The 16868-nt window shown below is 37.2% G+C and overlaps 1 protein-coding gene and 1 pseudogene across 2 annotated transcripts in view; one reads left to right on the forward strand and one right to left on the reverse strand.

The window, feature by feature from the left end:
* Nucleotides 1-15377, reverse strand: part of LOC129775367 (E3 ubiquitin-protein ligase Nedd-4-like) — a 75357-nt gene extending 59980 nt beyond the window's left edge. For both annotated transcript variants that reach the window (XM_055780049.1, XM_055780048.1), the window contains exon 1: nt 14647-15377. In XM_055780049.1, the coding sequence (XP_055636024.1) occupies nt 14647-14817 (171 nt within the window). In that variant the 5' untranslated portion in view covers nt 14818-15377. The remainder of the gene's footprint in view (nt 1-14646) is intronic.
* LOC129781029 (U4 spliceosomal RNA) lies at nt 4288-4364 on the forward strand (annotated as a pseudogene).
* Nucleotides 15378-16868: the final 1491 nt, after the last annotated feature.

The following is a 16868-nucleotide window of genomic DNA, read 5'->3' on the forward strand; positions in this document are numbered from 1 at the left end:
GCATAGCAGAAGTATGGTTTTTCTGTGTTGATTGTGTTGAGGTGAACACTTCTAAAATGCCCAAGAAAAGGCAATATTCTGAAGAAAGCCTAAATTATGAATGAATCAATATGATGACAGTAAACTCAAGCAATGATAAATGCAACATCTAATTGTGGATTCGAATGTTTTCATTCAAAAATGGAGATTTCTAAAACCGGACAAACCATGATCATTTTTTTGGGCAAACCATGATCAGAGGTGGCCAAACCATGATCATAATTCTTCTTTAAGGAAAATCGTTAAAAAACATAAAAATTTGAATAATTTCAACACCTTATGGTAGTATTAGCAACTAGAGACTTGGGGCTTTTCAACAAACCCAAACTCGTATCGATTATGTGTGATTTTCATGAAGAAAAATCGATTTGCATTTACTAGTTGCGTAAAAACACCCCAAATTGGACAAACCAAGATCATTTACCCTAATAGAATGAGATTTATTACGAAAAAAAAGTACATAATAAAAAATGCACTCCGGTGGCGTTGATATTGACAGCAAGTTACTGCAGTTACCCGCATGAAATAATGAGTAGAACAACAGAACAGCGCGAAAAAGTTCATTGAGAACTAACATGAACAATTGTCAGAAGAAAAAAAAATGGGATTAAAAACAGAAAATGATCAGCTTGGATACACATGGTTAACAAGAATTACTCATTAAAATATTTTTTATTCAGTTTTCTGAAGTAATTTTTACTATATTCGTGCATCACTCGGATGAATAAAAAATTCCATTTTTTTTTCATTTTGAAGCATGAACAAAGCCGGAGGGCTGCATGCGGCCCGCGGCCCGCTGGTTGGTCCCCACTGATCTAGAGCTTTGAAGGGTGCGCTGGGCATTGCTCCAGTTGTTGATGAGCATGCCAGAAGTTGTAGTTTATCAAGCTTTCTCGAGCTGATATTTGTGTAGTTTTAGGTCACTTCACTAGCGAAGCATATGTTAGTCTGGGTCTCACTATTGCCGAGTAAATCCAGTGACTGATTCTCGGTTTTAGTTCCCACTTTTTCCCGAATATACTACTACAAGTTCAGAGCGCAGTCTGGGCTTTAGCTATTGCATACTCTAGTTGGTCGTTCCAACTTAGCTTGAAGACTTCTCTATTTTTGAAATTACGTTAAAGCTGCTGTTTCAGTTGATATATTTGTTTGGTAGGCAAATCAAAATTTGTTCAATGGTCTCCTGTTCAAATATGATGATTTGATATGAAGATCAATTATTTTTTTCATCATTTTCAAGATGACAGATTTTAGACTAATTGGTCTATACCTGAGACAGGACATTAACTGGCTTCATACTCTTTTTCAAGCATTTTCGTCGACCAAGTGCTAGATAACATGGAAGCCGAGTCAAACGAGATGTGAAGATTGCCGAATGCTATAAAAATTCGGAAGATTTTTTTCCCATGAGAGAAACATGTGTTCTTCGTGTCATGTATTTTCTGGACTGTTTCATTTTGACGTGGGACTACGTCTAACCGGAGTATATGGGGGTAAAATGAAAACCTGAACACAAAACATGCATGCTTATAACTCGAACAATTCTTGATAGATCGGAAAGATGTTTGGATCAATTGATAGGAAATATTTCTACGCATCTATCACAATTAATAAAATGTTATTTTTCCTGAGATAAACAATTAAATAACTGTAAAATGTCAAGCGCTATCTAAACGTCCTAATTGCCCCGTTTTGGTTGGCCCAGTTTACACTTTCCTCAACACAGCCATCAAAACCAAGGTGCCTGGGGAAATTGGCATTGCAAATACATGCAAATTGAGGGAACTGTTGTTCTCACCGATGTGTTCCCACAGCCAACAAAACCAAGGTACCTTACATTGCATGGCGTTTGTTCAAATTTTTTACTTACACCGCAATGTGAAATGAGAATTCAGTTGAATTCCAAAATTGTTTCATTCAATCAATAATTTAATCAATACAAACAAATAATTACTAAGCCAACGGTAGTCCCACGTTAACTTTGCGGTTATATCATAAATATAACCCACCCATTTTTGACGTAGGACTACGTCTTTCATTTCTATACCGAGGTGTAAAATTAAAATTTCGAAAACGAAAGCATTACGCCGGAGACCGAGATTTTGAGCGTTTATGGCTCCTAAACAACTGAACGAAATGGTATGATAAACATTTCATTCGAAAGATAAAATGTCTACGCGTTATATAATTGTTACTTTATCATCAAAAAACTTGCTTCAATAGCCTTAAAATTGCTTTCAGAACAGGCTATTGAAATCACCAATCGGTATATAAACGAGCGCCGCTCGGAAATCCTCTCAGTTATAAATGAACAGCGATTGGAGCATGTTGTCGCTGTTGTAGTGAAGCTAACTTCGTTCATCATAAAAGCGCTGATGAACGGTGTCACCAAGAGCCTGTTTGTGCACCTTAGGCCAGAAGGAAATCCATCAGGAGGAGAGTGATGCCACAGAAAAGGCGACCAAGAGAGTAACTGCATCGAAAATTGGTTCCGCTTGAGGCATCGGAGCAGCCGCCACACACATACACACAAATACACGCGCGCAACGCTTTTCGTTTGCTGGTTATCGAGCAGACTCCAGAAAAATGAGATCGTTGCTGCAAAATAATTTGCCAGTTCCCCTTGGAATTGAAAATAACATTCAAGCGAAAGAGTTTATTTTAATGTTTTCTATCCATATAATACTGCGGCCAAATACATTTGGTTTTGTGATTTGTCAATCAAGTGTAGTTAGCAGAAAAGCTTCTGAAGATTATTCTTCTCCATCAGTAGAATATTTGCGTATCCAATATTGGGTGCATAAAACCTTGTGCCTCCAACGTAACGCTCTCGTTTTCGAAGTCCCCCAAATATTCTTTTATTCATTCATTCAGAATGGATTCAGATTCAACTTCAAACAAATGATCACTAAATCAACGATAGTCCTACGTCACCCTTCCGGTTATACCATAGATATAATCCACTTTCTGTTTTTTTACGCGGATTTTCGAATTAACGCGGTTTTTTTACACGGATTTTCCAATTAACGCGGTTTTTTCTTGTTACGAGGTACATATCCCCCGCGTAAAAAAACCTGGGTGTACATTGAAGAACTTTTCGTTATGGTATAAAGCAAAATGTATTCTTTTGGGAACATTCTTTGTCACAACATACCATGTCCCACTGTCGGTTCGTGTGAGCTTTGGCAAAACTCAGACGTCTTTCGATGTGAGACGGCGTAAGATGAGGAGCTTTAACCTTTTAAATCTTCTTTATGTGAGGATTTTTTACAAAAACTTCACGAGTTGCCACCCGAGTAACATTTAAATTGAAATATTGCTTTATTTTCATTAGCGATTTTGAGGTATTCGAAGCTGTTCTAGCTATTTCCCGCTTGTACCGGTCAGAGAGCTTCGATTTACGTGGAGCTCTCTCCTTCATACCGTATCCGTGAGGATTCGTCAAATAATTGAGCACTACTTGATGGGATCGTCCAATCCGACGAGAAATTTCTCTGCTACCTACATTTTCTTGGTGAAATGCATCGATTTGTCTTTCTTTTCTCTCCATGAGCACTTTTCCCTTCGGTGTTTTCCAGATTTATTGATCAAAACAACTAAAACAACGGAAAAATGTAACTGGTCTTAGAGAAACTTGACACTTGGAAAATACTAAACCTTTAGTTTACGCTCAGCGCTTGCACAGACACATATGAAAATCATGCAGTGTATGGTAGTCACCAATACCAACACACTAGAATATAAGTCTTAGCATTGTTTATTTATAAAGGCACAAAGCAGCAGGATCATCACCTGGTCTTATAGAAGTTGGACAGAGTGTAGATGCAAGCAGCGGGTACTTTTGTACTCGTTTGCGTTTTTGCAAACCGGAATGTGTTTTCCCAACACAGATTCCGAAACCAATAAGTTGGGAAAATCGGCATTGCAAATCTCGGCAGTACTTTTATATCCCCATGCATTTTTACACCCTGGAATTCGTTTTGCTAACACGGTCTACATACGCGGGTACAAATGCAACGCTTTGGCTCGGTTATTCAAGACTACATATCCATTCATGTCGCCAGCTCACTGAAATTCTACGCATACCGTTTGATGATTAGGCAGAATGTTGATAACTATTCGCTGCGATAACCACTACTATAATGCATGAATTGATCTAAATTGGGATTTTTTTTTGCAATTGAATTCGTAAATTGTTTCGTCCATTAACTAGTTTAATCAATAATTTAATCAATACATACAAAAGATAGCTCTGCGCAGCGCCGATATCGTGCCCATTGAGGAACATCCGATGGGCGATTATTGCTAATTGAAAAAACACAAATGATTACTAAGCCAATGACAGTCTTACGTCACCCTTGTGGTTATATCATAGGTATAAACCGAGATGAAAAGTAGAAGGTGGGAAGGTTGTGTCGAACTTTGATTGTGTTAGTAGCCAGGAAGATAGGAAGTTCACATACCAGGCATACCAGTCAGTTACTCAAATGGTACACAATTGAATGTGGCAACGAATAACGTTGGAAGAGGATATAGAGAAACTAATTACAGATTTACAAATCATATTTTTCGCATTATAAAAAAATTCGAGGGGTTGTATCCGAGACACGACCGCTTAGGACGTAGGACTACGTAATCTTTTTTTTGAAATTTTTTGGTTTATCATTTTGGATATTATTTGCGAATACGACGAAGGTTCATAAATAACTCTTTAGTAAAAAGTTCCGGGGTCCCTGAAAAGGATTACTGGCTTGCGTGGTTTTGTAGAATCATTTCTAAAAGCAACGATCCTTTCTTGCCATAGCACGCATTGCACTGGGTATTTAACGAGAGGCGTCTTCCGTTCATCGCCATTCAACAAGCATTAAACACGCGTCTAACAGATGCACACAGTTGCAGCATCAAAAATGAAACATGAAACGCGAAAATGACCGTTTATGAAAAATCGATTCTCGATTCTCGGTCAAAACCGTCAACAGAACCGTATTGCATCAGACCATGTCGTTGCGCACGAGAACAAATACGAATGGCAACTTAAAGTATCGAAGGTTTGCTATTCACATGTTCACATGCTAGCGTTCTCAGCTCGAACATAACATGAAACACGAAACGAGCAGAATAAGCGACCATTGATGCAATACTTATACGCTAGCGACAGCTCACTTGCTTCGCAAATATTCTCTTTTCACTATCCCCCTTCGTTGTTTCTATTCTTCTTCTTTTCCTTTATTTACGGATTACATCCAACGACTCATTCGTCTCCGACTGTTCCTATTCTGGTGGCTGCCTAAGTTGCTCGTTATTGATATCTCTGTTCGGGAAAGCACTCAAATGGACAGAACAAATGTATGGGGAAATGGGAATGCTTCCAATTTTTAACAATTTAAACCATATACAGACTATGGGATTGTAATATATAACATATCAAACAAATCTTAGAAAAGTTCCGATTCGATTGGTATGCAAATCGTTAAAATCCGTTCGCAGCAAAAATAGTTATTAACATTAAATTTATTTCATAAAAACGTTTCTGATTTGGCACCCTTAATGTAAGACGTAGTCCTACGTCAAAAAAAAAACAGAACATATCACGAACTAAAATGTTTATTTTTTTTTTATTTAAGAAATAGTATTCTAATGTTTGGATTCTAGAGCAACTTCATGGAAGTTTGACTTTTGTCAGCAATTGTAATTACTTTTTTCACAATTAGGATGCTGAAACTACAGTCGTCTAAAACTAAGACGCAAGCGGAAAACTTTTCGTCTCAATCTAAGTCATACGGAGTCAATTAAATTTATTTTTCAAGTTGATTTTACATGAAAAAAAAAACTTGCAACCTTTATTCCCATGCACTGTCAAATGTTTATCCGTAAAAGGAACAAAATATTGTGTGACTCTGACTTTGTTCGTTTACGTTTTTGGTCGACGTAAAGAGAAGTGAAATTGAATTGAAATTAAGATTAGAACACTTCAAAAATACTGAAATTTCAGTTTCTGTTAAAATGTCGGGCCCTTATTATTTTGAACGCTAGCATTGATTAAGGAAAAAAAAAACTAGTTCGTTCATTTCATTTGCTTATTTTTACTTTTAATAACAACACTTTTCCTATGTAGTGGAGTATTATAAGAAAAGTAACATACATAAACAAAATCTGTTACGCCACAGATTTAAAAAATATTCCCACCTTTCATTTTCCATCTCGGGTATAAACCACCCTTAGGGCATCCAAATGCTAATACACAGCATTTGACAGCGTCAAACATGTCCGGGTCGCAAATGCAATTTGTAACCACTGTCACTCGCGAGAACTGCCAAACCAGAGAAGAGAAGTGGAACATGAGAGAAAAAAGTGGCAACGATTTGTGGCAAGAAAATGTAAACAGTGAAAAAATTGACAGATGGTTTACGCTCTAAAAATTGAACATAATGTTAAGATGTTTCTAAAACGGTGGGAGACGTCATATATAAGGTGGGAGGTTCGTATATAATGTTATTAATGTTAGCATCATCATGATAAACACGGCGAATGGGATAGAAATTACGAACTGAAAATTGAATAAAATATATATATAGACGCTGAAAGTAATGTGGACAAATATTGTAATTTTATCAGTTTATGTATAATGTCGTTGATATTTGCATTATCAAAATAAACCCATATGTATTGTAATCATAACTTGATGTGCTATTCATAACAACCTTTATGGCCGTATTCCACCAATAATGACAAATGTGAAATTTACGAATGAAGCTTCGCCATAGAAACTGGACATTGAATAAAAAAAATTAAAATGTGGCAAGAGCATCAGTTGAAATATTTTAAAATATTGTCATCGAAATAAATTGAATGATACAATAATTATACGACTAGGTAACGTATGTACGCTTAAAAAACAACATAAAAATATGATTTCTGGATAAATTTTTTTTTCCAATACCCTCTGTTGGTATTGTATCTAGAATTTACAAGGTAATGAAAAGCTAACATCAATTAGTTTCTAATAATCAGCTTTTTAGTTGCCGGGGAAATTAACACCAAACTATATTTTTTTAGTGTTATATATATTCTATTCTCAGATTTTCGTGTAAATTAGTAGTTTTGTTCCTTATCACAAAATGTTAGATCCCATTCCATTTTAGGGTGGTTCGAAAAATCTAGTTTTCCCCTTTTTTCAAAAATAACTTTTTTCAAAAACTCATATCTTTTGAACTACTAAACCGATTCAGATGATCGACATATCAAATTGGCCAGTTACCTTTTCTTTTTTTTTTTTTTTAAATTATACTTGCAAGAAAAAATAATTTGTTTCCTTAATTATTGATCGTATTTGTTTTTTCATTGTCCAAGGGCGCAATATTTTTTTATATTTTTTCTCGAAAGCTGAGGATTTTTTATATAACATCCAAAATGTGTTCTTCTTCGTTTTTAAATTATGATTTTTCAAATTCAACCGAAATAAATCATTTTTCTCCTTTTTTCCAAAAACTACGTTTTTGAAAAATTCATTACTTTTGATCTACTGAACCGATTCAGATAATCAACATAGTTAAATGAAGTCAATAATTTCACACTTGCAAAAAGGGGATTCTATACGCATATAAATAGTCTTATCGCATAGGATGATCGAACAAAGCTTAAAAACATGTTAACTTTGAAAAATCAAAACTCAAAAACGAAAAAGAACACACCTCTGATTTTTTACTGTGTTAAGTGAGCTTCTAGCTCATTGGCTTTAATTTGATAAATCGATCATCTCGGTTAAAATTATAACTCAAAAAAGAAAAAAAGGACACATCTGATTCTGAGTAAAAAATGTAAATGTGTAAAAAATCCTCAGTTTTCAAAAAAAAAATAGAAAATTATAGCGCCTTTGGTGCCGAAACCATGTGATCTATAAAAAATGGATACAATTAATAATTACGAAAACAATATTCAAATTTCTTGCAAGTTTGATAAAAGACTAGCTAATTAACTTCGATTTGATGTGTCGATCATCTGAATCGGCTTAGTGGTTCGAATGTTATGACTTTTTGACAAAAGTCATTTTTGGGAAAAGTGAAAAAAATCGAATCACCAAAAAAAATACAGGTTCAATGTTTTACCATAACGAAAACAAGCTACCAATTTTCACGAAAATACGAAAACCACTATATCAGTTTGGCATGGAATGGCTGAAGTAATACAATGAATTATTACAATACAATTAATACAATACAAAGTTGGCGTTTTTCTTGTTGTTTTTCATGTCTTTTAGTGCGGCCATAACAATAATTAGGATTACTGCATTTGGATTGATGCTAGAAAATAAAAGTATCATCAACTTTCTTGAATAGTGGATGTGATATAATTCACTTTATATTTGTATATATATTTCTATATATTTTTAAACTAAAATATTTCTCAAACAAACTGCAAAACTAAAAACTTTTATACAGTGCCTTCATTTTTTGAGTTTAACACTCAAAGACTAGCAAAGAACCGCCAATTAAAAAGCACTCCAACTAAAAAAGCGCCAATAAGTGAATGTGTACTGTAAAACTGTAAAAAATATATAAAAAATATACAATCGAAGACTCTGGGGCCTATTGATGATTCAGTAAGTAAGATTTCTTCCAAAACGTCATAACTTTTCAACCGTTGAGTCGATTTCAAAAATCGACATATCAAATGAAATTTTATTCTTCTATGGATCAACTGCAGTCGGTCATTCAAACAAACTCAGAAATTAAATACTAATTTAATAAATAATTTTAATAACCATCTCAGAAAAATATTGAAAAATCATTCCTTTTTTTAATTTCTCTATCAAATTTCGAAAAAAATTGCACTGAATAATAAAAGAAGGGCAATATTAATATTTGAATAAACTTATTTAATTATAAACATGTTTATATCAACCTTCCCATCTTATCATTCTTCATTAAAGACCTTGCGTCAAGACAGCTAGAAATCCATACACACTCAAATCAAGTGTGCCTGAAAAAATTATATTCTTCACGTAAACAAGCGATGAAAATGTGGACACTTTTTAGTTAGTGAATTGTATGGAGTTCCACTGCTGTGGCCAAACTCTCAAGCTGGTATAAACCAAGGCGCTTAACATACTGCCAGGTTGGTCAAAATATGAAAACCACTCTACAGCCATGAATTTACAGGATGACATTAACACACTTCTAAGGCGATAAGGGGGCGAGGGGGGTTAGGTTGCGTTACTTTCTGTGTATTAGAGATAGGAAATTGCGTTAGGTAGGGGGGGAGGGGGTACAAGAAACGGATTTTTAGCGTTACGTAATTTGTGCACGACGCCTAAAATAAAATATTATGAATGAAAATTTACTTTTCTGTTTCGAATGTGTATTCTATGCAATACAGTATTACGTAATATTGAACTGAAATTGTGTCTGATGATGATTTTATATTATAATGGCGAGTTTTTGTAAATGTTGCGTGTTGTGAAATATGTAGCCAAATGGTTAAGAGAGCATCGTGTTTTAAGTAATCGAATAACGAATAACGTGTTTTAAGTAATAATAACTTAATAACTTAAATTTTCGCGAATTTGAAAATTGTTTCGAGTTAAATATGATTAGCGAATGGGCGCACCTTGTTTCATCAATCTGCCTTGAGGTCACCGAGTAGTTTGATAGTTTGGCAATGACAGCTAAAATTGCAACACATCTTGGCTCACGGATCATATCCTCTTGGCCGGGGCCTGGTATAAACCCATCCATAGTTTTTGTACATTTATCTTTGTCGATTATTTTACTCGTCAACCATTCAGAAACCGAGTTGCGAGTGGTACGAGTTTGACAGAAAAAGTGGCCCGAAATCGCTCCTCTATTGTCATGTCTCGTCTCAGGTCCTGGTCGAAGCGAAGCGACTGAGGGGAGATTCGATTTTCATTTTGACGTAGGACTACGTCTAACCTTTCAATATAGGGGCCCATTTCAATATTTCGGTGTGAAAAAGTGTTCAGTTTTTGAACGCGAATACCTCCGCAATTAATGAATGGATTTTGGTTCCAAGTAGACACACTGATAGGAAATATCCTCAGCAATTGTTTATATGCTAAACATTACGGTTTTTCAGCTCATATAACGTCCAAATTGATGAAAAATTGGAAGAGAGAATTCCCTATTTTCCCATACATTTCGTCTGCGCTCCCGCAGCAAACAGCTATTCATTACGAACAACCACGGCTACGGGCGAAACGTATGGTCAAGGTGAAGGAGGTAGACAAAAAAGAGATTATAAATAAATATAGGCGGTCGCTACAACGTTAACTATATGGCTATATAAAGTGAGCGATGGTGGTGCTTGGCCACATTCTATTATCGGACGCCAAGCAGGATAGACGATATCTTGAAATTGATTTTCAGCAAAAGAGATATCGCTGCATTTACCGAGGATGTATGCGGTGCGATACCGCAAGAGTGAGAGACAGGAGTTTCAATGGGATGTGGAGCAGGAGGGCCTATCGAAGTGCGTTAAAAGCGGTGGAAGCGTCGCGCCGGGTGAATGAGTGGCTAATAGCGCTCGATTTGATAGAATGCTGGGGTTTTTAAACGGTTTTATTTAGCTGTGACATATTTGTACGTTTGTATGTAACATGTTTGTCTATGGCGCTGTACCACATTAATTGAAATTTGACACCTTTCCTGTTGACCGGTTGATATGAAATTTATCACCTTTATCTCTGCAGTCATTATAAAACTGCGTATTTCATGATCTTGAAAATCCAAGATGGCGACCGCTACATAATGGCGGATTACATATTTTCTCAAAGCCCCATCAATATGCGTATCAAACGAAAGGGATTGACTAGTAGAACACAGTTATTTATCAAAAATACAAATCCAAAATGGCCGCCACCACAAAATGGCGGATTACATATTTTCTTTAAACCCTATCAATACGAGTATCAAATGCAGGACTAGATCACAGTTATTCATGAGGAGTGTAAAGCCCAATTATATCACGATACCAGTAAATTCCTTTTACGATATGCTTGCCATCAACTGTGTGTTCGTTGCCGGCTGAACAATAACCCCTACAACCAGGGTTGTCGATTATAATTTTAAAAAATCAGAGAGAATGAAAATAAAAATCAGGATAAATCAGGATAACTCATATTGGGTTGTCCGAAAAGTTTATCTCGATGTTTGAGAAAACAAAAACATAATTTTCAATCACATTATTATAACATAATTTTATATCCATAGTTCATAGTTTCACAATCTTTCGTCATCTTTCACGCAGCTTAAATATTCTATCCTCCCAGAACATGTTTGCTTCCTCGTCAAAAACTGCTGCGAACCATACATGTGAGAAACAGGTTTCTTGGTAGTAGCTCATATTACAGAATCCATTCCAAATCCCACCAGAAACGTATATCTTCCTTCTGGCGAAGACCGGATATGTGAAAGAATTAATAAGTATGGTATGAATCCTCGCATAAGCGGAAATGCTGACTTTGTGATCGTTTATATTTTTTTCCGAAAAACCTACAGCATCACTACAGTCAATTGCAGTGAAATGAATATTCAAATTTTTATTGAATTCATCATCCATGGGGGTCTCCGTAGCCACATTGGTTGCGCGTTCGCTTAGTAAGCGATCGATCGTGAGTTCAAAACTCAGGGCCCTCATTGACCATCTTTGTGTTGTTACAGAATAACTACGTCCACGCAACCTACATCAGCTATGGAGATCTATCCACGGTCGAAATAAGATCGATTTATCCATACAACTGCTCTGCTCTGCAAGACACATCGGGCTGCTGTTCTATAAATAACTCAATAATGATCAATCAACTGTCTCCGCTGTCCGGTGGTCCCACTGGATAATAGAAGAACAGATAGAATACTCTTACGCCTAAATGGCTACTGTGTGAATGTACCATATGTAATGGTATAGAAGGAATACTGGCGAATGGCAACTGTGTAATGTGCTAATTATAGATATATGATAGATATATGATATATGATAACCATGATAACCATGTGACATGTACACGATTAAAAAATTCGGCTCTGTTACAGCTAAAATGCTAATGAGCCTTTAATAAATAATTGGGATAAAAAAAAATCATCCATGATTTGGAATGAATTTTTACTCAACAAATGGGGAAAGCATTTCAGCAGTGGAAGACTTGTTGAATTTTTCCTAATTTTTATGATATTTAGTACGGTTATGGATATATTTACCATAGTCACATAATTCAAGCTGATTCTACTTTGAATCAGACGAAACAATTATATATAAAATCTATTTATATTGACTGTGGATTTAAAAATTTTCTCTTGAGTTATTTTAGACTCTACATTAATAACTCTATAAATTTTTGATTTTTTCGTATTTGAATCTAAACGTTTGAGTGTTTGTTGAGTGCTGAGGTTTTGTTTTATCCTTTGATTTTTTTCTGTAATTTTGTACATGAAAAGTTGGTCATTCTGGGATCTGTGCTCCACGATATTTGAATAATGGACACCCCTTGGTGTAGTCCTACGTCTCCCCGGTTATGTCTCCGACATTACCCACTCGTCTTTTTTCAACCTCGAAGATTTCGAGCCCTGCTTGGTATACGCTATAAATGATTAAAAATATTTTCTCTGTTTGAATATCATGTTCAACGAATTGAACGTTTAATATTAGGCTGTCAGAAAAGTCCTGCGGTATTTTTTTTGAATTTTCATTGGTTCATAAAATTAGTTACAATCATCTGTTTTAAGTCAAACATGCGCCGTTTCATAATACTCCTGTCATAGAAGCTCGCTTCCTTATTGGCGAAAAACTCGGATAGCCAATTTTCACAGGCCTCTTTTGTGGCTAACTTCTGACTACCTAGCTCGTTCGCCATGAACAAAAACAGGTGGTAGTCACTTGGTGCAAGGTCCGGACTATACGGCGGATGCAAAAGAACCTCCCATCCGAGCTCCCGGAGCTTCTGGCGCGTCACCAAAGAAGTGTGTGGCCTGGCGTTGTCCTGATGGAAGACAATGCGGCCTCTGTTTATCAAAGATGGCCTCTTCTTCATGAGTGCTACCTTCAAGCGGTCCAGTTGTTGGCAGTACAGGTCCGAATTGAGCGTTTGGCCATAGGGAAGCAGCTCATAATAGATTATTCCTTGACAATCCCACCAAACACACAGCAGAACCTTCCTGGCCGTTAATGAGGGCTTGGCCACCGTCTGAACCGCTTCAGCGGGCTTCGACCACGACCGTTTGCGCTTGCCGTAACGGACCCACTTTTCATCGCCAGTCACCATCCGCTTCAGAAACGGGTCGATTTTGTTGCGATTCAGCAGCGATTCACATGCGTCGATACGGTCAAAGATGTTTTTTTGCGTCAACGTGTGTGGCACCCATACATCGAGCTTCTTTGTGAATCCAAGCTTCTTCAAATGGTTAATAACGGTTTGATGACTTATCCCCAGCTATTGGCCGATGCTACGGCTGCTACTATACCGGTCTTTCTCGGCTTATTCAGCGATTTTGTCGCAATTTTCGACGACAGGCCTTCCGGAGCGTGGCGCATCTTCGACGACCTCTACACCAGAACGAAATCGTTGAAACCATCGTTGTGCGGTGGAAATGGAAACTGTATCGGGTCCATAAACTGCACAAATTTTATTGGCAGCTTGAGTTGCATTTTTGCCTTTGTCATAGAAGTACTGTAAAATATGTCGGATTTTCTCTTATACTATAACTCACTATAACTCACGAACGACTTAACCAAACAAAACACTGTCAAAAACTATATTATAGCGCCTTTCCAACAAGCTATAGTACGACTCGATACAATGAATACAACTAGAACTACGCGCTTACAACGACACCTCGCGGAAATACCGCAGGACTTTTTTGACAGCCTAATATTATTTCTCATGTTTCAAAAAACGTGATAGAAACGAAACATTTTCAGTGATAAATTCGAGAGTGTTTGCTGGATATGGACCAGTTTCATCCACATCTAAGCATTTAAGCGAATTTGGGTAGCATTGCGTACGATATGACTCAACTGTTTGCCGACTTAATCCCGCGCTAGATAGATACTGCATTGAACTCCATTAGAAGTCCCGCACAACGATTCGAAATGCTATTATCGATAATTAGCAAGTCAAAACATTATATCGCAAAGCATCACCTGTAAACATCCTGATAGTGTCACTGCAAAACGGATTATCAATGAATCATTTCTTCTGCTGTTTTGAAATTGTATGGCGATAGTTTCTAATCTCTATTTGATACTAGTTCCATTCCTGTCGATACATCTCTTACCATCTACATTGCTTGTTATGAGCCTTATCAATCCATTTTTATCTTATCTAGAATGATAATACGCTTCAAGATGAATCGGCATTCCTACACAAATGTTACTGGAAACAAAAAGCTACAAAGTGTATTTGTCACATAATAACGGAACTATTAATTCCTGTCCATATAATTTTTCATCAAGAATGTAATTTGTACCGTGGCATACGCAACTCGGTGGAGAAAGTGGAAAACGCCACAAAACCCTCTTTGTTCTGTCACCCTGCACATGCACATTTCGCAATGACGATTTTCTCTTCCAAAATATTGAATTCAGCTGAACGCTACTTACAGCGCTAAACAACGACCCTCTCGGTGTGGATGAAGCCAGCGCCAGGGAACTGCCATAGGCGGAATTTCCCACCGATTGTGCCCTTCGCCGGGGAGGTCGCTGAGGGGTCGAGGACGAACCTGCGCCGGTTGTGATCAACGAGGCGTTGAAATTGCTGAACTGCGATCTCATCTCGTTTTTTTTCTGCTTCACCTTCGACGTTATCTCCACCGCGGAAGCAGCCAATTTCCAGCAGATTCACACGTCCGCGGTCCAGCTAAATTGTTACATGTGATACCTGTCCCACCGACACTAGGCAACAATTTTCTCACAACCCAAAATATTACCCAATCACTAGCGAAACGCACGAATCTCGACGGCGATCGTCACTACTCACTGGTCGATTCTCGCGTATTGTTGCTTTCTTGTTTTCATCAAATTCTCTTCACCACCGATTTTCCGATACCGAGCTCACTGATTCACTCATTAGATTTTCGTTGCATTCGCGAAAAATTGGCACACGCGATGTTAAGCTGCACCGCAGGGCAATACGTGGAGAAAAAATCATGCAATTTCAGCAAAAATTGTGTGCTGATTGGCGACAATGTTTCCACCACACAAGAGCCCTCATAAAGATAAAGAAGGACGTACGCAGTAGATCTGACAGTGGTACACTAATGAACCTGTTCAGAGGAAAGATTAATCAGCATCGAAAGTTTAGCCGAGCAGATTCCGTGTTTGTTTTGCCGTGTGTTGGTATTAATTTTTTTCTCTTTTGACATTTTGCGACAGTTTCGATCACAAAGTAGTCAAATATACAGGTGTAGTAATACGCGAAGTATATTTGAATTGTTAAAAAATGGCGTGTTCAAAAATTGTATACATCTCGCGTAACTTTTGAAAAGGTCCTATATAACAAATGTAAACAAATCGAGTTAATGGATGCACACTATAAGTTTTCAATCACGTATATTCCGGTTCCCGATCGAGTTTAAATTTGGCTAAATGATGCATTTTGTAATCCGTTCGACTTCGATTAAGCCCATTTATCAATCCGTTCGACTTCGAATTATTTCGATTATTTCGAAATTTGTTTTACATCATTGCAAGGATGCCAAATTTGTAGACATGTTCGCAATATTACTGATATTAAATTTTTGTCGCAAACTCTGTCTTGTTGCAGACTCAGGGATATGGTATTTCTTTTTTATGACTTGGTTCGGTTGCCTGCGCTAACAATCTATTTTTCAAACATCACATTGCGATTCGCGCGGTTAAAAACGTAGCTGGCAGATATTCGTGCTTGGTTCGGCCGTTTCTAGAAGCCGCTTCATTAATATGGGACCCTTATCGTAGCACTATGGCTGCTCGCATCGAATCAATTCAGGGAAGGTTCGTCAGATTCGCCCTACGTCTCCTGCCATGGAATGATACGCTGAATTTGCCACCGTACGAACATCGATGTAAGTTGATAGGGTTGGAAACGCTGAAGCAAAGGCGGAAACGGGCTAAGGCAATATTCATCGCTCGACTTCTTGTCGCCGAAATTGATGCTCCAAACGTACTTGCGCAAATCACCATCAATGTTCCTGGTTATACTCTCCGTCGCTCTGACTTCCTTCGCCTGCCGTTCAGACGTCGAGACTACTCCCTCCACGAACCAATACGTTCAATGATGGAATGCTTCAACGATGTTGCCCATTTGTTTGATTTTAATATCACGATTAACGAATTTAAGAGTAGAATTAAGCGTTTCGTGTTCAGCTAGTTTCACTACACATTTGTTCATTGAGACATACTTGTCGGATGAAATATAATATTAATAAATAAATAAATAAATAAAAAATACGGGTGGGTAATGTCGGGGACATAACCGGAGTGACGTAGGACTATACAAAGGGGACAGCTTTTGTTAAATATATATTTTAAATATATTGTTTCATTTTCTTCTCCTACGTGAATACCTACCTATCTACCTGAAAAATGGATTAGCTTACTGTTTACTCTTTATGAATATGTTGATGGTTCTGAAAAGAACCTTTGGTGTTGTGTTTTTGTTATCACTCGATATTCCCATCTTGTTCGGTTAAACCTTCCTGTTTAGCTATTGCGTTTGCCACTCGCCACAGCTTTCACAGTTGGAAAATTCCCATCCAGCTTGTGACATGTTGTTCAGTAAATTACATTTAATGCGACGTGCCGGAGAAACACTTTGCCACTCACTGAAACTAATTGTTGCCTTG

This window comes from Toxorhynchites rutilus, chromosome 3 (assembly GCF_029784135.1).
Source record: "Toxorhynchites rutilus septentrionalis strain SRP chromosome 3, ASM2978413v1, whole genome shotgun sequence".
NCBI lineage: Eukaryota > Metazoa > Arthropoda > Insecta > Diptera > Culicidae > Toxorhynchites > Toxorhynchites rutilus.